Source organism: Pelmatolapia mariae, linkage group LG2 (assembly GCF_036321145.2).
Source record: "Pelmatolapia mariae isolate MD_Pm_ZW linkage group LG2, Pm_UMD_F_2, whole genome shotgun sequence".
In the NCBI taxonomy this organism is placed as follows: Eukaryota; Metazoa; Chordata; class Actinopteri; order Cichliformes; family Cichlidae; genus Pelmatolapia; species Pelmatolapia mariae.
The window spans coordinates 6019056-6043578 of record NC_086228.1 but is presented as its reverse complement, the minus strand read 5'-3'; the positions used below and the strand labels follow the sequence as shown (position 1 = coordinate 6043578).

The window sequence follows — 24523 nt, the reverse complement described above, 5'->3', positions numbered from 1 at the left end:
TCACTCACAGTTGTGTCCTGACATTGAGTTTCTTGGGTAAAACTGTAATGCACTAACTCTGTCTAGGAGAGACACTCTAATAATAAAGTTAGTCTCTTCCATCATGGTCTAAAGGATTACTAAGTTTAGTCACATCAGAGTAGACAATGTTGTTATATCTCACAAGGTTAAAGTTTTGTCATAATGTGAGATTGGCTGGATCCACAAAGCAGACTTCGTGAGTAAGTAGGGAAGGGAATGTGGTGGTGGAATGAGTCCTACTTCAGTGCAGATGGGAACACAGGAGGTTTACAAGGTGAGAGAGAGTGACACTGTGAATATTACAGGTTCTAAACTGAAGCAGATCAAATGTAACTTGAGGCTGCGAAGTGGCAGAATATGGAGGAAGTACTAGATCAGCAGGTGGGTTTCCTTGGAGAGCAGGTGGAGAGCGGGCAGGCAGGTTGAGTCTGGGTCGCAGACATCCAGAGGTCCAGGTAGCAGTGAGGAAGAGACGCAAAACAGCTTGAGTTGTTACCAGATTGCGGGAAAGTTGATTCTCAAGCCACCATGCTCCAAATGGGGCTCTCAAATGAGCAGCTAAGAAGGGCAGAAGAATAAAAGGATGAGATCAAACAAGATTGATAGTGCCCTAGTGTCACCAGTGTAATGGGAATAGTCTGTTAGGGAACTGTGGCCTGTCCTTCTTACACTTGAAGCCTGATGAATCAACTACCAACAGGTGAGGAGGTGTTGACCCACACCGCGAAACTCCGCCTTCAGGTGGAAACCTGAGACAAAACTAGCCTGACAACTCCATGTTGTAAAATTGAAAGAAAAAGAGAAATACAAACAAAACTGCCCAGTTCTGCAGAATCAACAAGTTTGGCCAAGGTTAAGGGGCTCTCTACTTGTTTTAAAAGCTGTGTCTAATATCCAGTGATGTTTGTGCCATTATTAGACGCGCACTTTAAAATGTGAAAGTCAGGAGTCTGCTGTCTGATTTAGGTGAGGAGTTTTGAGCGGTTGGTAATGTAGTAAAGGGGGTTGCAAATGTTACTGCATGTTTGCATGCACACCCCCCCCCCCCCCCCCCCCCCCCACACACACACACACTTCCAAAAAAAAATAAATCTACTACACCCTGTCAATAAAAATTCCCCCTGAGTAAATCCATGTGCCTTCTTCCTTGATTTGGTTAAACATAAAGTTTCTGCCCTTAGGGAGGGAATTCGGAAACAAAACAAAAAAACAGATGCACATCTGCTACATTACAAATTGTTAATTATTTGCTTCATCTTGGAGTTGCACGATGTCTGTAGATCTACAGAAACTATGAAGATGCTAAGATTTTTTATTGGCAGTGAGTAGGGTGGACAAGATTAAAAATGAGAAAGCGACAGCGGAGGTTGAGCAGTTTGTAGACAAAGTTAGAGAGGTAAAAATGAGATGGTTTGGACACATGCAGAGGAGGTATAATGGATGGATATGGAGCTGCATGGCAGGAGGAAAAGAGAAAGACCACAGAGGAGCTTCATAGATGTAATACAGAAGGACATGCAGAGGCGGTGGATAGTAGGGATAGGGTGCAATGGAGGCAGATGGTCTGCTGTGGTAAAATCTAAAAAGAGGAGATTTACTAATGTCAATTTCAGGTATTTTTTTATATCATACAATAAAATGTACATCTCGCAAAAAAAGTTGAAAAAAATCACACACATCTATTCATATAGTCGTGTGTGGACTAATTATTACATGTTTACGCGACTAAACTTCCGAGCTTTCTAGACTCCGCTCGCTCACGTGACTGAGTCAAGGCCGGAAGACGTAATTACGGTGTCGACGTCAGCAAAAGCGTGCGCGCCACCTTCAGAGGAAGCTGCACGCGGGATGTGTGGGACATAATGGTGGATAGGTAGGGAACACACTTAAGCTCGCTAAGAGTAGCTCTTCAACTGTTGATCAATTCCCAGTTGTTGTCTTGGACTCTTCCATCGCTCTGACCCGACAACCGCTTGCTGCTGCAGCCCGCTTGGACTGGACGACGCCCTGGACCACAGAAAAATGCCGAATATCAAAATATTTAGCGGTAGCTCACACCCGGACCTGTCTCAGAAAATAGCGGACCGCCTCGGTCTCGAGCTGGGAAAGGTTGTAACAAAGAAATTTAGCAACCAGGAAACATGGTGAGTTGTTTGCTTTGTTTTGTAGCTACTTTAAAAAAAGGCTTAGGTTTTAGAGGTGTGTCTGGTAGGCAAATATCGTAGCCTAGCGACATGTATTAATGGGAAACGTGGTGTCACGGTGAAATTGCCGCGCACTGTTGTCAGGAACTTGTAGTCCATGCGTTCCACAGAACTAATGCTAACCAGCTAATTCTCAGCACCAAAGCCGCCTCAAAATAGGTTTAAAGTGCCATCATGTACCGTCTGGAGACTGTCATTTCCGGACTGTATGCTTCTTTTTTTACCCTCAGTTTAACGCTTGTGCAGATCAGATCACAAAGGCAAACACGAGCCACTGTTTACTCTCCCTCATCCATCTCCTACCTGCCATGATGTGTTAGCTCCTTAGCCCTAATTGTTTGCTTTTGTCACCTTCTCTCCTCTGACAGCGTGGAGATAGGGGAGAGCGTGCGTGGAGAGGATGTCTACATCGTACAGAGTGGTTGTGGAGAGATCAATGACAATTTGATGGAGCTGCTGATCATGATAAACGCCTGCAAGATTGCCTCCGCCTCCAGGGTCACCGCTGTCATCCCCTGCTTTCCGTACGCCCGGCAGGACAAGAAGGACAAGGTGGGGGTGAGGGATATCTGTCTACTTACTTCTGTCATGCCATTTGCCATCCAGCACCATGACAAGAAGCCTGCAGCCATGCCCATCAGCCAACAGGGCATATTTGCTTTTCCCTTTTCTTTGTTTTTTGTTGCCTCTTCTGTATTGTTTGCTAAGTTAACTTGAATTGCATTTCCATACCTCCCCATCCAGCTGTTTGGATTTTTATTTATTCCCTTTTTGGCATTTTAATCATACTGCACGAATCAAATGTTTTTACATGTTAATCTACTAAATAAAAAATGTTAATATAATATTGCAATGTGAGTTTGCTCTGTAGCAGGGCCAAACCCATCATTCTCAACTGTTTTGGCTATTCTAATGAATGCCTTTTGCAGCTAAATCAACCCATGTACTTTTTATATTGTCAGTACTAATATGTAGTGTCACTATGACAGGGTAACCTGCAGCATTTGACTGCTATAATTTTACTGAACTGCTAAGCTCTCTTAAGTGTTATTTTTAGAACTGAGCACTGCTTGCCAGTTTGCTTATTCCATGTGACTAACAAGAGCTATTTTCATTACAGAGCCGTGCCCCTATCTCTGCCAAGCTGGTGGCCAACATGTTGTCGGTATCAGGCGCTGACCATATAATCACAATGGACTTGCATGCTTCACAGATCCAGGTGAGCAACACAACAGTACATGCAAACAGACTTGTTTCTCATACACCGCCCTCCAATTGGTCAGCCCTGCAAAATCACCATTTTGGTTTGCATTTTAAACCCCCATGTGGCTGATATGTGAAAATTTGCATTGTGAATCTCGTTGTTTACTTGGATACTATAAAGGAAGATGAAAGCCCATATGTTTAACTGGTGTGTGTATATCTCTTATTTGCAGGGATTCTTCGATATACCCGTTGATAACTTGTATGCAGAGCCAGCTGTTCTGAAATGGATTAAAGAGAACATCCCAGAGTGGAAAAACTGCATCATTGTCTCACCTGATGCAGGAGGAGCCAAGAGGTATGCTCTCACAGGAGTTCTACCTTTAACCATAGCTTAACCTTTCCATATCTTCTCTAGAGTTTAATTTAGATTAACATTCTGTTGGCTTTACCTATCTCAACAGGAGTTTAATTTGACATGCAAAAGTAGTTTAAACACAGAGCTTTAACTGGTGCAATGCTTGCTTTTTCTTTTGCAGGGTCACATCAATAGCAGACAGGTTGAACGTGGACTTTGCTCTTATTCACAAGGAGAGGAAAAAGGCGAACGAGGTGGACCGCATGGTTCTCGTCGGAGACGTGACCGATCGGGTCGCCATTCTTGTGGATGATATGGCTGACACATGTGGCACAATCTGCCATGCTGCTGACAAGTAAAGCACCTTCTTTATCTTTTAAATTAAGTAAATTTTGAGCTTTGCTCCAGAGCAAAACGCAGAGGTATTTGAGCTACTGTGAAAACTAAGTGATCATTACTGAATCCCATTTAGAGATGTTTTGCAGACTGTGTCCAGTGATATGGAGACTTGTAATGCATCTTGCTCTTTCTCTCTTTTAGACTCATTTCTGCTGGAGCCACTAAGGTGTATGCCATCTTAACTCATGGCATCTTTTCTGGCCCAGCGATCTCCCGCATCAACAATGCTTGTTTTGAAGCTGTGGTTGTCACCAATACGATCCCTCAAGAGGAGAAGATGAAGCATTGTTCCAAAATACAGGTCAGGAAATTGAAAACCATTTCCAGAACAGAAATTGGCATAAGAGCTGAAAAACTTCAGGTTGCTGTGTGTATTTTTGGGAAGCTGGTGTTTGAAGCTGCACAGAGTCTTACAGTTTGTGTGACATCTTGTTCTTTCTTGCCTTCAGGTTATTGACATCTCCATGATCCTTGCTGAGGCCATTCGCAGAACTCACAACGGCGAGTCCGTGTCGTACCTGTTTAGCCACGTTCCCTTGTAACAAAAGCTGTCTACCATCAACCTTGTGCTATTAACACCAAATAAGAGAAGAGGGATTTTCCCCAACTCAAACACAACCATTAACAAAGATGTTCAACTAATTAATTGTTTGGAGGGAAAAGAAATGTCATGTCTGTTACTAACGCTGGCCCCACCTCACTTTAAGTCCTTTCCCTTTCAGCGGTGTACCGTCACGCCTCGGGCACCAAAGCAATCGCAAGCTACCAATTCAGGCTGGCATATTTATTTTATATGGATAAATGGTGTTTTATCCACTGTGAACTTTGTTCTTTGTTCATAACTTTTCGATCTAGAGTTTCTCCTGACCATCGCACCTCTGCAGGAGTAATGTCAGTCTGTTGTCAAAGAGCTAATATGAATAACCCTGGATGGCTCCAGTGGTCAGGAGAAGCTTCTGCTATATGAAGCTGTTACAGTGCTTTTTGTTACATTGAACGAGAGTAGTTTTTCTTGTTGCTTGTTTTATCCACTGCTGTTTAAAAGATTATAATTACTGAAGTGAATGTGTTTTGAGATAGTTTACAGTGCCACTGAAGCTCCACTCAACCAAGTGTGCCTCAACAGTCTGAAATGATAAGATTTTTCTTGCTTTATTTTATTTCTCTCCCTCATGTTTCTGTTTGGTTTACCCACTGGACAAAGCACTTCGGTGTGTCTTAGCAGGCTGAAAACAATAATTTTGGATGTTTCTTTCGGCTCTTGAGGTGCCCTCATTGAGTGGGGTTTGCCCAGTGTCCTCGAGGGTCTGTGAGGAGCCTTCCATAGTTGGGTTGTTTGGTTTTTAGCTTGGGGTCTCTGCAGGCTGGAGCTTCCTTCAGAAATGTTCACCTGCCTTTTATTTCTTTGTCTGGAGGAAGGAGTTGTCAGTTATGTGCATAATCCAAATCTTTGTGTTTTTATTTTTTTCAGTAGAATGAATGTGCCAGTTATTTGATGAATGCATTCTTAATACAATTAAATATGCGTCAGATCTTAAACATGGCTCTTCTATGTCTTTTTTAGATACATACAGGTCATTTCCTAAAAAAAAAAAAAAAAGGGAAATGTACTATTAATCATTCTATTTCATGTATTTGATTATTTCAGATGTAATTCATATTTTAGAGTAGTAATAGTAAATTACTTCGTGTAATCAAGATGAGAGACCACGGCTATAAAAGCGAAGGTGGATTTGGGAAGTCTGTCGCAGCCATGTCCTGTCCGTTTGTACGCGAGCAACCCATTGCGGAAGGTGCAAGATTGATAAGGAGAGTTTTCAGAATTCAGCGTATACTGCGGGATAGACAGGATCCTTTAGCTCAGCGCGACAGTGTGCTCATAGAGAGATATCGATTTTCCCGTGAGGGTATTATTTACAAACAAACATTAGATTATTTCAGGGTCTCTTTTCAAGAGACTAAAAGCAATATAAGTGATAAATATTACCATTCTGTAGAATATTCTTATATTTCACTTTTACTTGTTCCCATGTTCTAGTGGGTCCTGTTGTGGCTCTAATGTGAAAGAGGATATAATGTAATATAATATAATAAATTACTTACGAGTTTAATTTGTCAGCAACTTTCTGCCAGCCCTCTCTCCTTGCTTTTGCAGCCTTTGCAGTGTTCCCTTGCGTTTTAATTAAACTCCGAAACTCCTGAAATCCCTCAATCAAGAGTTCTTGCTCTGCTGCCGTAAAATACTGTTTAAGTATTGCGCCGAGTTTAAGATGGCGCCGAGTATGGCAGCCTCGTCGCGAGCTCCCCCAAGCAACAGCTGTTTTTTGTGTTTAATTTTACTTTTTCTTTATTTTTTCACGAGTAGCACATGTCTCCTTGTGTACGACCGACAAACCTTACTGGACATAAAAGATGGACTTTCTCATCACTTTCCGGAGTTCAAGTTTTGCAACACGGACCCTCCGTTTGCAGACCCCCCATTCATCTCACCTGAGACGCCTTTGTTCTGGGCCCGTGGAGGCCGCAAACGCCGACGCAGAGGGAGAAGATCTGGCGTTCTGGTTCGACTGAGACGGCGCACTAACAGACCACCGTTACCCAGTTTATTACTGGCTAATGTGCAGTCTCTGGAGAACAAGCTGTGCGAGCTTCGGGCACGGATCTCATTCCAGCGAGAGATGCGGGACTGCTGCGTGATCTGCCTCACAGAAACCTGGCTATCGGACAAGGTACCGGACTCCGCAATACAACTACCGGGGTTCTCTGTGCACCGCGCGGACAGGTCACAGGAGCTTGGGAACTGGGAAAAGCAGAGGCGGTGGTGTATGTTTCATGATCAACAACAGCTGGTGTGATTATGCGAACGTGCACCCGGTCAAATCTTTCTGCTCACCGGACCTGGAGTACCTGATGATTAAGTGCCGGCCATTCTGGCTACCGAGGGAATTCACAGCAGTGATTATTACGGCGGTTTACATTCCCCCACAAGCCGACACTGACCGAGCACTCAGGGAACTGTACAGCGCGATCAGCAGTGAGGAAACCGCACACCCAGAGGTGGCGTTTATCACGACCGGGGACTTTAACACTAGATTTACTATCCTGCGCAAATTTGCGTAACTTCCCTAAACCCAACACCCCCTAGAATTACTGGCTTTTTTATTTTCTGGTGCAAGTCCTGAGGTGTTAAGCACCCCTGCTGAGATTTCCACAGGTCGTCAGCTTGTTTCTCCTACAGCTTTTGTTGTGCAAACCACCCATTGTCCTTGAGGCCTGGCACATTTGCATTTGCTCACTCAGAGTTGCTCAGATCCAAGGCAGGCCAAACCTCTGTGTTACAACTTTCAGAAATGCCTGGTAGAAATGCTTCAACTTACTCATGAGATTTTGACCACATTTTTTGCGGAAGTCACAACTATACTGAATGCACGACCGTTGTTGCCAGCTGCAAGAAATGCCCTGGTAGGGAACAGCTGTTCCCTACCAAGGTTCGTTTCAAAGTTTGAAACACTTTGAAATAAAACAGACTTGTGTACCCATATATTGTGAATGTGTGTCTTTTGTATGTAGGTTGTAAGACAGAGGTTTGCCCTGCCTTGGATCTAAGTAAACAAATGCCAATGTTGCACAAACACACACACACACACACACACACACACACACACAGCAAATCTGCATTTATTTGTCCCACAAGTGGAAAATCTGCATTGTCATTGCAAAAAAGTGGACAGAGCACAGTATAGAAAGTGCACTATACAAACAATCTGGAAACATAAATATGGACACGTGTATTCAAAAATATTGGTGTATGTATACACACACACACATATCTATCTATCTATCTATCTATCTACGTGTGTGTGTGTGTGTATGTATATATATACACACACACACACACACACACACACACACACACACACACACACACACACATACATATATATATATGATATAGATGTATCTGTGTGTATAACTAGACTTTATGCATATTATATAACGTGTGGCTATATAAATATATGTACAACTCTATGTATATATGTTTATGGCCAGGCATCCAATGTAGTGACAAGGATTGACAAGATCTAATATTGCATATGAGAAATATTGCACATAGAAACTACCATGGTGTATAGTACGCTGCAGGTAAGGAAGGAAAGTAGCCTTGCAGGGAAGGAAAGAATGGTCCAAGTCAGGCCAAACGACGGCACTGTGTGGGTTGAGGAGGACATCGGAATGCCCAGTGCAGAAGCAAATCGTTCGTGCTTCACTGCGCAAGCTGGACCCACAGAGTCTGCTAAGGTTTGTCACTGCCATATTAGATATGATATTTATATAAACCCATTTAGAGTGAGGTTCATGTAAATTTACCATTTTCTATTTGTTTATCTTCCGACAGCGTAAAGTTACAAGTGTGCTCCAAAGCTTCCTTTGCCTGTTAGACGTGGGAATGCTGCAGACCATCAGAGAGTGCATGGTACATCAAGCCCGCATAACAGAGCCGGACTGGAATTTGGCAGTTCATGAACTTATGGCATCCATTTCAATCCTGTTTGTAAGAGCAATCATGTGTCCTGTTGGTGCCATTGTGGATTGCTGGTCAGAAAGTTTTCTGGTGCCACTAATCAAAGAGACAATGCCCCGAGATAGATTCATTTCAATTATGCAACACCTTCGATTTGATGACAGGGACACGCGGGCAGAACAGGTGAAAACAGACAAATTTGCAGCGATTTGTCTGACATCCGACATCTGGACACGCTTCAACGAGAACTGTGCTAAGAGTTTCACTCCAGGGGAACACATGACCATAGATGAACAGCTGTTCCCTACCAAGGTTCGTTGTCCATTCACCCAGTATATTGCAACCAAGCCAGACAAATTTGGGATCAAGTTCTGGATGGCCACGGATTTGGACACCAAATATGTCTGCAGTGCATCTCCTTACTTGGGAAAGGACCCCAGTCGTCAGAAGGGAGAGAGGCTGGCAGAGAACGTGGTCATGGACCTGATGGAGCCGTTTTTGGATGATGGAAGAAATGTCACAACGGACAATTTCTTTACTTCACTGTCACTGTCGCACAGACTGCTGCAGCGCAAAACAACATTACTGGGCACGGTGAATAAAGTCCGGCGTGAACTTCCTCAACTTGCAAAAGATACTGCAAAGCGAGAGGTATTCTCCACTTCAGTGCTTAGAAGTGGCAGTGTGTCCTTGACAATTTATGCACCTAAAAAAAACAAGACTGTGTGTGTTCTAAGTTCCATGCACCAAGACGTGACGATCGGTGACGGCAGAAAGAGGAAACCCAACACGATCACAGACTACAACCACATGAAGGTATGTGAATGTGTGTACAATTTTACACCAGTGCTACAATGTTTTCTGATGTGTGCTATACAGGCCTATAGAAAAAAACATATACTCATGACTCTCTCGCTCTGCTTATACAGTGTGGTGTAGACGTGTTGGACCAAATGGCACGGATGTATTCTGTAAGATCAGCAACACGCAGGTGGCCAGTAGCGGTTTTCTACAATATGCTGGACCTGGCGGCAGTGAATGCCTACATTTTGTACAAGGCATGTACAGGGTGGACAGGCAAAAGAAGATTGTTTCTGCGTCTTCTAGCTCAGCAACTTCGTAGCCGATTCATGCAGCACAAGGAAATCTTAGCACAGAGGCAGGCTGCTGCAGCTGCTGTGCCAGGGACTGTAAAGACAACGCAGTGCCAGGTGCAAGAGAGCTGCAACAGGAATCGCAGCAGATTTACCTGTGCAACATGTAAGAAATTCACCTGTGCCAAATGCAGGGATGATGGACACTGGGTCTGCAAACGCTGTAAAGTTTGAAACACTTTGAAATAAAACAGACTTGTGTACCCATATATTGTGAATGTGTGTCTTTTGTATGTAGGTTGTAACACAGAGGTTTGCCCTGCCTTGGATCTGAGTAAACAAATGCCAATGTTGCGCACACACACACACACACACACATGTCTGGTTTGCTATCCTCGCGGGGACATCCCATTGACATAATGCTTTCCCTAGCCCCTTACCCTAACCCTAACCATTAAAAATGAATGCCTAACCCTAACCCTTACCCTAAACCTAACCATAACCTAATTGTAACCCTGACAGTAAAACCGCATTTTGAGTGTGAAAATTGCTTTCAACCCCGAGGGGACCTGGATTTTGGTCCCCACGGTGCAGAAAGTCCCCACCAGAATAGTAAAAGTCAGATTTTGGTCCCCACCAGGATAGTACGAACCCGTACACACACACACACACACACACACACACACACACACACACACACACACACACACACACACACACACACACACACACAGCAAATCTGCATTTATTTGTCCCACAAGTGGAAAATCTGCATTGTCATTGCAAAAAAGTGGACAGAGCAAGGTATAGAAAGTGCACTATACAAACATTTTATATATATATATATATATATATATATATATATGTATGTATATATGTATATACATACATATATATATGTGTGTGTGTGTGTATAACTAGACTTTATGCATATTATATAAGGTGTGGCTATATAAATATATAAATATATGTACAACTCTGTGTATATATGTTTATGGACAGGCATGCAGGCAGGTAAGGAAGGAAAGTAGCCTTGCAGGGAAGGAAAAACTTGAATCTCTCATGGTTAGGGGTTGGGGGAGGGTGTGTTTGCACAACAAAAGCAGGAGAACAATGGAGCTGAAGACCTGTGAAAATCTCAGCGGGGTGCCAAGAGGTGTTAAGGTCGGGGGGAATTTACGCAAATTTGCGCAGGCCAGTAAATCTAGTAGTAGGGACTTGCACCAGGGAAAAAAGGCTCAGTAATTCTAGTGTTAATAAGGGTAACCTGAAGAAAGTCTCACAAAAACTACACCAACACATCCATTTCAGCACTCGTGGAGACCGGCTTCTTGACCACTGCTACACCTCTTTCCGGGATGCATACAAAGCCCTCCCCCGCGCCCCATTCGGCCAATCAGATCACCGCTCCATCCTGCTCCTGCCCGCCTACAGGCAGAAGCTGAAACAGGAAGCTCCAACCCTGAGGGCGGTGCACCGTTGGTCGGACCAATCGGAGTCTACGCTGCGGGACTGTTTTGATCACGCGGACTGGGAAATGTTTCACGTGGCTGCTAAAGACATTGATGAGTACACAGACTCAGTCTGCGGATTTATCAGAAAATGCGTGGAAGATGTCGTCCCATCCAGAACAGTTAAATCCTTCCCAAATCAAAAACCCTGGATTAACAGAGATGTTCGCACAGCACTGGCGGCACGGAGCACCGCTTTTGCCTCCGCGAACACATCGGACTACAAACACGCACATTACCAACTCCGGAAGACGATCAAAGCAGCCAAACGTGAGTACAGGGACAGGGTGGAGCAACATTTTGACAACCCTCGGAGTATGTGGCAGGGACTAAACACGATCACAGACTTTAGAGGGAAAACCAGCACACCGCAGACCACAGCCTCTCTGTGTGAGGATCTAAACGTATTCTACGCTAGATTCGACACAGCGAACACCACGAGACCGGACAGTGTGCGCACCGCGGATGACGTCAGTGCGCACACTGTGTCTGAGGAGGATGTGCGGAAGTGCTTCAGGAGGGTGAACGCACGCAAAGCTACTGGTCCGGACGGGATTCCCGGCCGCGTCCTCAAGTCATGCGCGGCTCAGCTGGCTGGAGTGTTTACACACATCTTCAACCTTTCCCTCTCTCTGTCTGTAGTCCCAGCCTGCTTCAAAATGGCCACCATCGTCCCTGTACCCAAATCCTCCACCATCTCCTCATTGAACGACTGGCGACCCGTAGCCCTGACCCCCATCGTGAGCAAATGCTTCGAGAAGCTGGTCAGGGACTTCATCTGCTCTGCACTACCCGACTCACTGGACCCTCTACAGTTCGCATACCGCCACAACAGGTCCACTGATGATGCCATAGCCCTGACACTCCATGCTGCCCTGTCACACCTGGAGAAGAGAGACACGTATGTGAGAATGCTGTTTGTAGATTACAGCTCAGCATTCAACACCATCGTTCCCTCGAAGCTGGACAGGAAACTGCAGGATCTAGGACTGAGCAGCTCCCTCGGCAGCTGGATCCTTAACTTCCTGTCTGACAGACGCCAAGTGGTCAGACTGGGCAGCACCACCTCATCCCCCATCACACTGAACACTGGTGCTCCACAGGGGTGTGTACTGAGCCCTCTCCTGTACTCACTCTACACCTACGACTGCACGGCCACTAGAAACTCCAACATCATTGTGAAGTTTGCGGACGACACTACAGTGGTGGGTCTTATTACCAACGGTGATGAGACGGCCTACAGGGAGGAGGTCAGCGCCCTGACCCACTGGTGTCAAGACAACCATCTCACCCTCAACGTCGCAAAGACAAAGGAGTTGATAGTGGACTTCCGGAGGTGCAGAGGAGTACACACCCCCATCACCATCAACGGCGCCGCTGTGGAGAGAGTGAGCAGCTTCCGCTTCCTTGGTGTACATCTGGCTGAGGATCTTACGTGGTCAGTACACATAAACAAAACAGTGAAGAAGGCGCAGCAGCGCCTCTTCTTTCTCAGGAGACTGAAAAGATTCGGCATGAACCCCCGCATCCTCAGGACCTTCTATCGCTGTGCCATTGAGAGCATCCTCACTGGATGCATCACCACCTGGTACGGCAACAGCACCGCTCACAACCGCAAAGCTCTCCAGAGAGTAGTGCGGTGTGCTGAACGGATAATTGGAGGTGAGCTTCCCTCCCTCCAAGACATCTACAGGAAGCGGTGCCTGAGGAAAGCGGGGAGGATCATCAAGGACTCCAGTCACCCCAGCCATAAACTGTTCAGACTACTTCCATCAGGAAGGAGGTTCTGCAGCATCCGGTCCCGTACCAGCAGACTGAGAGACAGCTTTTTCCATCAGGCCATCAGACTGCTGAACACGTCATAGACACCTCACCCTCACTACTGGAACTTCAACATTATGCACTCCATACTGTATATAAATACCACTGTTTTGCACATACCAACCTCTGTATATTTTATATATCTTATTTTATTGTTTACTTTATTTCATTTGTAAAACATGTATATACATACTATATACACACTCAAACACACACACGTAGAAAAACATATTTAGTATACACATTCAGTAATGTATATACCTTTACATATTGTACATATATTTATTACTTTTTAGATTAGCCATTTTTATATTTTGCTTGTTTTACATTATTGTATTTTGCACAACTCTGTTGCTTGTGAAGCTCGCACACAAGAATTTCACTCACATGTACTGTACCAGTGTACCTGCACATGTGATGTGACAATAAAAGTGATTTGATTTGATTTGATACTGAGCGCGCTCCTTCGACATCTTCGCCGACCAATCACAGGGTTGCCGATCAATGTTTCTACTATCGATGCGTAGCCCCTTTTAAGCCACCCAGTGATCTCACATTACTTCATCCAGCTATACTAATCGTCAACAACAGGTGTGTTCGGAGAACCGGATTAGCGAGCTCAAAGTTGGCGTGATGATTTGATCTTGGATGTAGTAAGCGAGGTACGAAGAACGGACCCCAGAGTGGCCGCGATCTAATCCTGTTTACATAAAGTAAGCCTGCTCCCAAGCAGGTTTACGCTTACGGATCTGTTGCTATGACAGCAAGTCCCGGATGAGCTTCTGAGAACCGAACGATCCAAGATCACGCGAAATCGTCAACAATCAAATCCAGCTAACTTACTTAGCGAGGTACGAAGAACGGACCCCTGTTTTGTATAGCCTGTATCACTTTTAAACAACCAAGGCTGACACATTTACATTCCAGGTGTCTAAAAAAAACTCAGGTTCAAAATGCAAGATGGCTGAAAGGGATATATATATAAAATTGTTATTCTGGAAAGTAAAAATCACAACCTGTTCATTAAAATGTGTTCAGCATTTGCACATTGATTATTCATCTGATCAATCATGACACGTACTGTTCTCCCCTGTATAAGCCATCTTTGTAGGGTAAAAGTATCAGTATTGGTATATTGTAAATGCCAATACTGATCCTGCATTTACTTGGTATCAGATCAAAACCAAAATCTGCAGTATGGCATAGCACTAATGCACAATACTTTAATTAGACTGGATGTAGCTTATAGCTAATTTCCACAATGTCCTTTTTCCTGTAACCTGGCTTATTTTATTCTTTTTAGTAACCAAGGATACTTTGTTTTATTTTATATTACTCCTGCATTTTACCGTAATATTTTTTTAATGTAATACAAATATAGAGGGCTGTTTGTTTGTTTGCCCACCAGATACATTGCAATGTGTAGAGTCTGCTGATAAATTTATGTTTTGAAAGGGAAGATGAGGCTCTTTATACATCCGTTATCAGTTATTGGATTAATAACTTCAATATTTTCTTAAAATTACTAAAATATTTTAGCTTGGCATTGATAAAACTCCGTGGAACATCAGCCTGCCGGAAACAATTTCTTCATGGAACGCACCCTTCTCCCGAAGCTCGGTGGGGGGAAAAGGCGGTCTTGACTGACAGATGATACAACCAATCCATTGTGTCGTGACGTAGCTCGTCTTGTCCAATGATTATTCTAAATGGGGCGGGGTCAGTCACAGACACCGGCAGATCAATGCTCAGTGCGCCTTGCTCTCTAATCCCATTGTAGACCCAGGTTAGGGGAGAAACAAGTGATGGAAATGGTTTAAGGAAAATAGAGAAAGATGGTGACATTCACTGCAGAGGTAATAAATGCAAAATCAGATGTGACGTCTAAGATGGAGAGGATTCAGATTATTGTTAAGGCAGCATGCCATAGTTTAGATAAGAAGAATATCAGGTGGGTGGATGTAAGGGGGGACTAAGTAGTCACGGAAGTCAAGAGGGATAATGTGGTGGTTAATTTTTATAACCACATTAATCCTAAAGTGGAATGCAAGGAGTCTTTTGTCAAATGGTCAAGATTTTTAAAAAGTTTATATACAATCATACAGAAAAATCTGACACTTGTATTCAGGAAACATGGTTGAAGCCTTTTTGGGGTTTTTAGAGTGTATGGGTATATTGCGGTTAGATATGATATGAAAGAAGGGAATGGATGTGGGTGTCTTACATTCCTTGATTAAGGAAGGTATTCCATATAAAATAATTGAGAGGGAAGGGGATTTGGAGTACGTAGGAATTGAGGTATTGATAGGAGGGAAGGTAATTATGGTTATAAATTTTTGCAATCCTTGTAAAAAGGTTAAGTAAACTGGAGGAAATAGATGTGAAAGGAAATATATAGTGTGGAGATTTTAATGCACATCATTCATTATAGGGGAGTGAGAAAACAGACTGAAATGGTAAAGTGTAAGAGGAATTTCTGGTGGATAAAAATCTTGTATGTTGAATGATGGGAAGATGACAAGAAATGATAGAGTTTTGGTGAGGAGTTGGTATTAGATTTAACTAGTTCTTTGGCTCCATCATGTGAGTGCCAAGTAAGAAGTAAGTCATTTGGTAGTGGTCTTTATATTGTAGTCAGTAAAATAAGGAGAGGTCAAATACAGGTGCCTGAAACATTAGGAGGAAAGTGGTTGTTTGGGAAGGCGATTTGTAAAAATGTACTTAATATTATGAGGTGTTTAGCAGGGTTGACATGGGGTGCCATTTTTGATGCCCTTAAAATATTTATGTCACGTTAATTGGGGAGAAAGAGGACAGAATTTTTAAAACAGTTTTGGGTGGATGGAGATAATAGAGCTAAGAAATAATAGAATTTCAAAAGTAATAATAGGAGAATGTTGAGAGTAGAAATGGGTGGTACTACGGAGCGCAAGTTTGAAAAGGTGGTTGATCGGTTAAGTCATGATGATAGGAAATTAAAGATATTTCATTTTTTGTTTAATGCTGGACTCATCAGGAGGATCTAAGGATATAGAAGTGATGTGGGAGTTAAACCCAGAAGATGGCAGTAGTGCAACATCGTTGGATGCAGGCTGCCTTTAAAAATGGAAGAAGAAGAAGAAGGAATTCTATTGTGGACCGCTTATCGGAGGAGCGTCTGTGGTAACTACAGGCACAAGCAGAAATACCCTCTCCTCATGCAGCACTGGAAAATACAATAACGACACACCTGTTCTGCCTCCACATTCCTACAATGAACTGTGGAAAATAACAAATTGTTTTTCTGGTGGAGACAGCTGACAGAGTAAGTAAATGATTATGATCACACACTGTAAATTTACTTTTTTTAACCTAAGTGTTGTAAATGGCTTTTTCATTCATTTTTCTCTTATAACTGACTGTGCATGCCTGACTGGATCTGCTTAATTTCTCTAAGGAGAATAATGGCCGGCGGTTCTGAGAGTAAACAAGAAGAAGAGGCACTTGGCAACCTAATTGTTCATTTCCAGAGCTACTTGCATGGAGGAACCTCCAGCTTGCTGTCCACCCTTCCCACCCTTATCGTCTTTCCTGTCTATAAGACTGTTTTTCGTCAACAAATCCACAACGCCTCAGTTCACAAGGCAGTGGCACAGCTCTATAGAGAGGGCCCTGTGAAGCTCTATAGGGGTGTGGCTCCACCGTTAGTGATGAGGACGCTGAACGGCACGCTGCTCTTTGGCCTCCAGGATACACTCCTCCGACAGCTCCCTCTGTCATCCCACAATGTCATCTCTACCAAGGCCCTTCCTGCTCTGGCGGGGTTTGGGGCAGGTCTTGTAGAAGCCGTGGTTTTTACGCCCTTTGAGCGCGTTCAGAATGTGCTGCAGAACAGCCAGAATGACAGTCGTCTACCCTCGTTCAAGAGCGTCCTTCTAAGGCTAAAGGCAGAGGGGATAGCTTTAGGCTACTACAGAGCCTTCCTGCCCATTGCAGCCCGCAACGCCTTCGGCAGTTCCCTCTACTTTGGACTGAAGGGGCCTGTGTGTGTTGCTGTGGCAGAGCAGGGGCTCTCACCAATAGCCTCCTCTTTCATCTCAGGAGCAGTGATATCAATGGCAGTCAGCTTGACTCTGTACCCACTCTCTGTGCTTGTGGCAAACATGCAGGCACAAGTAGGTGGGGACGTTAAAGGGGTCATAGCATGCTGGGCTCTGCTCTGGAAATCTCGTAATCGGAGTTTGGCGTTACTGTATCGAGGAGGTTCCATGGTTATCCTGAGGTCGTGCATCACTTGGGGACTCACCACTGCCATTTATGACAGGCAGGAGAAACGATCAGGCTGAAGATACGTGCTCCAGACATTTTTCGATACGCTAGTATCCACAAAAGTTCATTCAATTTTGATATTGTTTACAGGAGACATTTTGATTTATAACCACAAGAAAAAACAGTATTGATAAGCCTTTATAGTGCGGGAATGAGCTAGCACAAACAATTCTGGTACTCTGAAACCATAATTTAACTATCATTCAATATATTACTTCCACCTACGCTTCTCTGATGTTTACAGCAGTGAGTGTCTTCAGTGAAGAAAATGCAGTCATACTAACAAGCTAATTTTGTGTGTCAAAATGTGCTACCAAGCTGACAGCACCACTGCTTCTGGTCTCAGAGATGGGTTTGAATAGCTCTCCTTTGATGAAGTTGTCAGTCACATATGCCTTGAATTTTTATTGTTTTGTAAGGAAAGTAATTTTCGTTATCATGATTAAGACTCAGAAAACAAGAAATGCTGTAAGCCAGCCAGGCTTAAAGAACAGATGCCATAATATAGTCAGAAACACAGATTAGTTTTCTATTTCCTGAGAATTAGGTTATCTCAATACTCATCACGTTGGTTGCTTTGTGCACTGCCGGTAATGTCATCACACAGCCACAATGTAGTTCTGCAGGGGCAGTCCAAGATTTTTTGGGGCCTAAAGCAGAATTTGATTTGGGGCCCACCAACCACCCACTTCAGCGCAGCCACAATTATCCATGAATTGTCCATGTTTGATCATTTGTCATATACATATACATAATCATGCCTTTCTAGTGTAGTGGAAAGAAATAAACCAAGTTAACTTTTGTAAATTCAAAACAGCTGACTGTTCATACTGTTTTTAAAATGTGCAGAATGGCAGAAAAGTATGTTAATTCATAAACATACCTTTATCCCAATGCTTCCCCCTCCTTTTTTTTTTAACATATTTGCTGTGGTCTACTTTGAAACACTTATAGTGGACATGACAGTGAAAGTGATCAAACCAGTAGCATTAACCTGTCATTTTGTTAATATATGTATCAAAAATATTTAGCTTTCTCTTTCATGAATACAACTTATATATCACAAAAATTTGACATTTATTAACCTGCATTGTGTGACATTTCAAATGCTCTCGGGGGCCCCCTGCTGGTGAGGGAGCCCGCAACCAGCTGCTTAGTCTGCTTATGCTTGTCCTGCTTAAAAAAAGGTCACTCCCTCTTTCTATGCTGTTATAAGGTCATTTACAACAAGCGAGTTGTTAGTATCAGCCAGGTACACCTTGAACACGCACACCCATTGACAAAAGTGCAAACTGCAGGTCGTGAGGTATTATTATTATTATGTGTTATGAAACAGGTTTTCTGTGCACGGAGGGAGTTATGTTGTAGTTCTGTGTAAAACACTGTGGCATTATACTGAATTATATTCAGTCTTACACTTTTTAATGTAATCTGTTATTTCCTCAGCACTGTCAGTCTTTCTGTAGCCAGTGATTGAAGGTAATAATCATTGTTGTTTTACTTTTTAAAAAGTTGATTTGAATGTTTTTTGTTTGTGTGAAATGTCATTTTTATTCTGGGCATTTTATGTGCTAAAGAGGACAACCTACTGTGACTCATTAACTCACCTGTTCTTTTAATTTTTTTTTAAAATGATCCTTTTATACTGATCCTTAGCATAAGACCCCACAAATCTATGTGCTGTTTACATCTGTGGATTGCCGTCTTTTTGCAAGATAAACAATTTCCTTGTGAAAAAAAAAAAAAAAACCATGGTATTAAGCTATGTATGGTCTCAATATATATGGTGACCATGAATCATCATATACATATTATGAATTAAAGACTGTAAGAAAATAAAGCTAAGTTTCAGTCACTACTGCACTGTTTCCTGACAGCAAGAAGGTTTTGGGGCAGGGCTAAGTGGGGCCTTCCTTTGGGGAATTTTCCTGCTCTTGCTTGTGTGTCCAAACACATCCCGACTGGATGAATCAGGAAAAGAATTCTTTGCTGCCTCTTGTTTAGCTAGGTGCCCCACACACACACACCCCAAGAGCATGCGGCTGCTTCACCTGAAGGTATATAATTTGCTTACAGCGTAGAACAGTAAAAGAACATGTATTTGACTGTCAAAACAGCATATTTTCCCCTATTTACTGCCAAACAAAATAACAGTTACTGGAAAGTATAGGCGTTTTCCCTCCAAGTGCATTAACAAATTACAGTCATTCGACTTTAACTGGTTTCTTTCCCTTTCTTGTTATGATTATTTTTAAGTTGGCTTGTCATAACCCTGTAGCCCACTAGATGGTACTGTGCTAAAAGAGAAAAAACGTGAAATCCATCACATCACCTACAATAGGTGTCCGTTTTAATTCATCCAAACGTGCGGATATGTGAAGGAATTCATCATGCGATTGCAACACTGCATGGGAAGAACTTTGACCCAAGTCATATCATTTTTAAGGAGGTTTGAGAGGGCGGTGAGACATCAAGAGTGTCCAATTAAAATTCGCCTTCTGAGCTTTGGGAGCCAATGAGAGCCAGAGGACCGGTGTCCATGTTGGCGTGCACAAGGGCGTGTTGTCTCTATTTAAACCGTTGGCTTTGCACGGATTACACACACACACAGTTACCTGTTAAAAATTGTCTTGCAACGCGGTCCTGCACCAGGTAAAACTCTTTAAATTGTTTTGTTTTTCCGCTGTCTTAGCCTGCTGATAAATTATTTTTTTCTTAATTGCTAAGAAAAAAATGCGAACGAAATGTTTATTTTAAGTGATTATTTATGTGGTGTGTATTAAAAGATGAAATACGTTATGCAACGTTTTGGTATAGACTATGTAGCTCGTTTAGTACACTCACTGGTGTGTTAGTCACTCCAGTTATGGCGCAGGGTGTGTATAGATACCTGACAGTGCCTCATTTCTCTGCCCGCATATTAGGGCCGTCTATAAGTCTTTATCAGGCTACACAATGTTACTTTTCCTAGACAGCATGGTCTTTAAGGGGTCATTTCCCTAGGGTGGTGTTAAAAATTAAAATGCACCCATTATTCTGTGTGGACAGCAAAGAAGACAGACGCTCCCCTAATGGGATAGGCCACTGAATTTCCTAATACTGCAGTATTTATGCCCTGACTTCAGTTCTCCTGGAAATATTAAGTTCCTATAAAACTTGTTCCAACGCTTCTAATCTTATTTGCTTAGTTGGCACAGGCGTAAAATTCTCCGTATCTCTTTAATAACTGTACATAAATGCAAATCAGTGCACAGACGCACCATTTTTCTCTGTTAACAAGAGCCATTTGTGGATTTGAATGCCACCCAGTTAAACACTACATCACGTTAGAGCTGTTTGTTCACCGTGGTGAGATAGAGGTACAGATACTTGTTGTTTCAGGTGACTGCATGGTTCACATAACCTTTTTTTTTTTTTTTTTTTTTTCTCTCTCTCATGTCAGGTGGAACTTGGTTTGTGTACATGTATGGGCATGCACTGCAGACAAGATCTTAGCATGTCAGTCAGATCTTGAAAGCACACAAATTTTTCTCTTAAATCTCCCCTCTTCTGTTTTATAGAACTCATCCAAAATGAGCGACAGCAACCCAGTCAACCAGGAAGTGGAGCAGTTCAACAAGCAAAAGCTAAAGAAGACTAACACGCAAGAAAAGAACCACCTTCCAACAAAGGAGGGTAGGTCTTTAAGACAAAAGAGGTGTGCTCCAAACAAGCCTCTCATTTACTTCTTTCACCTTTCCCCTTTACTCTGGCTCACAGGTTGGCTCAACTCCTCCCTGCCTTTTTTTTTTTTTTTTTTTTTTTTAAATAAAGGTAACTGCAAATATTGCAAAACAAGGACCACACCCAGCTACCTGGGACCTTGTACTTAGCACCAACCTGTAAGGAAGAATCCCACGCATATTCCCACTCTTGAAACTCTAACCTGCCATCTACCACTGAGAGTGGAAGAATACAAATTTTAGAGCAAATAAACAGAAACCGCAATCATAAACTGCACAATGGGTTTTTTCTTTTTTCTTTTTAAAAAAAAAAAAAAAAAAAAGCAGTGTTCATCTCTGGCGTGACATGCAGCAGCAGAAAGAGGAGAATGAAAGTGTGTCAAAATGCCCATCCTTCCCCTCTGAGGCTGTGAAGCTCCCTGCTGTCTAACTCGATCTTTCTTAATCTGAACACAGCTGCGGCTACTATATGAGAGAGGAGGCTCAGAAGCAGGTGGCACTGTCGGTGCATGCTGGCCTTTTTATGAGTTCTAAAGCCTTTTTTAGATATGTGCTATGCGGTGCTGCCATCCAGACATCAACGTTTTTCATTGCTTCATTAGGACAAAAATTGGACTTTAGGCACAGACAATCATCTTCATCCAGAGAAGTGGATTTGCACTTCTGGCTGTAAAGTAGAGCTACAGGGAGAGATTGAATTGGCCCCATTTTTAGCTCAGTCTTGTGGAAAATGAAAGTTTGGAGCAGCTCAGAGGTATGTGAGCACTCGTGTCATAATGTGCTCATCTATCTGTTAATGTGATGCGACGCATTCACAGTTGAAAGTGGAAAATGTGGAAGTGATATGAAAATGTTATTCATTCATTTCTGTCACGCCTATTGCAACAAACAGAAAGTGGCTATGAAGATAATCTATTCAGATACCACGCCATCTATAGAAATGAGTGGATGACTCAAAGGGTGTTAACTGGACAGCAGCAGGATAACTGCCGTAATGCAGTACAAAGACAGAATGTCTCTTTGTGCATGAAGAATTGCAGTGAATTGACTAGCAAACAAACATTTCTTGAGTTGGGTTAATCCACTCAGTGGGAGCTTCACTATAGCCTTCTGTGCTTAATACAGCAAGTGGGTTATGGTGGGTAATATTTAAATGTCAGGCAATTCACTAACACTATCATTACTCCTGCCATAATGCTGCTTACCCAAATTCATTTAATACCATGATAACAGGTAAAGGTCTTGTCTTGAGGAATGCTATACAGTCTGGGTTGTCTTGTATGTTTCCTGTGGGTCTGATTGTACCTGCCGATACAATGATGTTATCATCAGGGCTGCTGAATGGGACAGAAAACTACAAGTGTGTAACAGAAAATCCATATGATAACCGTAAATCATGGACATTTTTTTTTTTCCAAACTTCTTTAATTATTCTTTGCACTTTAAGTCGGTACACGCTAAGATTGTTATCTTAACAAGCTCATTGGTGGGTTTTTTTTTTGTTGTTGTTGGTTTTTTAATTATACTTAAATGTTAAAATCATGTCTCCCTCTTTTTTTTCTTCCTCACAGAAATTGAAGCGGAGAAGAAAGCCATGCAGGAAGGAAACTGAAGAGAGCCATGATTCCTCTCCTTCAGTCGACCCCCGCTACCTGCTCGTCTTCCAAGCCCAACTATCCCCACCTCTGCCTCAGTTTTCTGTGCCACGCTGTCTTTGCTTTGAAATGGTGTTTGGGTTGACGCTATGGGGAAAGATCTGTGTGTGATTAAATTAAGGCAATGGATGCATTTTATTGTTTTGCAATGCAGTGTAGAAAAGGGTTGAACAGGGCATGATAAACATTATACAGGGTGTAGACTTGAGCAAAAAAGGGAGGGGGGGAAATCATAATTTCAGCATTGGAAATCATCAATCATGTTATATTGCTATACCATATGTATGCCTGTAAATGGTGCCATTCAGGATGTGTTATGAAAAAGAACATAAAAGATGATATTGTTTTTAATAAAAAAATGTTCAAAAAGTTGTCTGAGTTACTTTGTTTAAAAATTACACCAATGAAACTTATTTGAGCAAATTAGCACCTTCATTTAAAAAAAAACAAAAAAAAAAAACAACTTTAACTGGTGAATGTGAAAATCATTCTATAAAGTATTTGAGGAAAGCAAATGCATATGATAGGCTCGTTTAAATAAAAACTTTGGAAAGAAACTGGAATTTAAAAGCATCAGAGAAAAGATACAAACAAGCATGATACATTAGTTGAAAATTAAAAATTTATAATGCATAAAAGCAAACCTACATATCATTTAAATGGCTGTGTAAACAGATATATCTACAGCTGATGCTTAAAAGCTCACTTGGACACGAGTGCTCAGTTATTAAAACATCTACTCTTTCCTTTCTCGTCAGCACTTACAGTTACATGCAATGTTGCTGTTAATTTTTCAATATACAATAAAGCCTGAGGTTCATTTTAGGATTTTTATTTTATTTTTTTTCAGCATGCATAATAAAGAAAACGAGGGTTTAAGGAAGTGAAAGACGCAGATAAACTCACTGCCAATACTGGTACCAAAATATTATTAGACAACCTCTTGTTATTGGAGTGACTAGGACTAAGAAAATCATTCTGTTATTCACATTCATATTCAGCCTCTTTTGGGTTGCAAACATTTCATTCCAGATACCTCATCTAGATATACAACAGGTTTAAGCCTGCAGAAAAAAGGGAGTGAACGAGCTGTAGGCGTGGGCACACTGCAGATTGCCAACAAGGATTTTTAGTTCACATTTAAAAGTTTACTTTCGATACTGGAATTTAGCATACATGTGCAGGGCATCATTTACACTGTCTCTATGCATGTAAAGTCAGGATACTAAAATGAGATTATTTGCATTCTGCCTTTAAAATGTTTTGGAAAGCACAAATTTATCACACACCTCATCGACTGGGCATGTTTTCCATCAGGCTCCTGTGTGTGTGGATTGCTTAAGATAGTGCAGTCTGTGTTTTTCCACAGCAAGCCTGCTGGGACATGTTCATATAGTGGTGCACAAATGCTTGAGAGCAAAGACACACTTTACGCTGTCTAACTTTGTTCAAAATGCTTTTAACATACTTGTTAAAGGTCGTGCAGATTTACATGTTCCATTGTGTTGTAATGAAACCTGTTCAATATCATGAATAATAAATTAGGCTTCTTTTGAGAGGGATGATGGTATGCACGTTTTCTTTTTCCAAGATCTGTCAGGATCTGTCTTTGATAATAAACTTAGGACTACAACAAAACAGTCTAATACATGTGCAGAATTATCATAGGACTGTATATCTCTTTCTAAGTTATAAAAATCTTTTC

The 24523-nt window shown here is 42.2% G+C and overlaps 4 protein-coding genes across 6 annotated transcripts; all 4 read left to right on the top strand.

Annotated features, from left to right (window-relative positions):
* Positions 1–1846: 1846 nt before the first annotated feature.
* On the top strand, positions 1847–5724 carry LOC134640078 (ribose-phosphate pyrophosphokinase 1). Of its 2 annotated transcripts, none has more exons than XM_063491674.1 (7): positions 1847–2165; positions 2594–2777; positions 3346–3444; positions 3662–3786; positions 3968–4141; positions 4327–4486; positions 4635–5724. In XM_063491674.1, exons 1-7 carry the CDS (start codon positions 2044–2046, stop codon positions 4725–4727), a joined length of 957 nt encoding a protein of 318 aa, XP_063347744.1. In that variant the 5' UTR covers positions 1847–2043; the 3' UTR covers positions 4728–5724. The 2 variants fall into 2 exon arrangements, with proteins under 2 accessions (XP_063347744.1, XP_063347736.1); XM_063491666.1 differs by having other exon boundaries at positions 2594–2783.
* Positions 5725–8075: 2351 nt separating this feature from the next.
* Positions 8076–10596, top strand: LOC134634978 (piggyBac transposable element-derived protein 3-like). Of its 2 annotated transcripts, XM_063484504.1 has the most exons (4): positions 8076–8484; positions 8582–9358; positions 9445–9523; positions 9637–10596. In XM_063484504.1, exons 1-3 carry the CDS (start codon positions 8308–8310, stop codon positions 9472–9474), a joined length of 984 nt encoding a protein of 327 aa, XP_063340574.1. In that variant the 5' UTR covers positions 8076–8307; the 3' UTR covers positions 9475–9523; positions 9637–10596. The 2 variants fall into 2 exon arrangements, with proteins under 2 accessions (XP_063340574.1, XP_063340567.1); XM_063484497.1 differs by having other exon boundaries at positions 8078–8484; positions 8582–9523.
* A 5700-nt stretch (positions 10597–16296) lies between these two features.
* LOC134634970 (solute carrier family 25 member 53-like) lies at positions 16297–19130 on the top strand. Its single transcript, XM_063484484.1, has 2 exons — positions 16297–16437; positions 16570–19130. The coding sequence occupies exon 2, from the start codon at positions 16577–16579 to the stop codon at positions 17456–17458; it is 882 nt and encodes a 293-aa protein (XP_063340554.1). The 5' UTR covers positions 16297–16437; positions 16570–16576; the 3' UTR covers positions 17459–19130.
* Positions 19131–19962: 832 nt separating this feature from the next.
* On the top strand, positions 19963–23166 carry tmsb1 (thymosin beta 1). The gene is made up of 3 exons (XM_063484472.1): positions 19963–20093; positions 21002–21116; positions 22735–23166. Exons 2-3 carry the CDS (start codon positions 21014–21016, stop codon positions 22773–22775), a joined length of 144 nt encoding a protein of 47 aa, XP_063340542.1. The 5' UTR covers positions 19963–20093; positions 21002–21013; the 3' UTR covers positions 22776–23166.
* The last annotated feature ends 1357 nt before the right edge of the window (positions 23167–24523 follow it).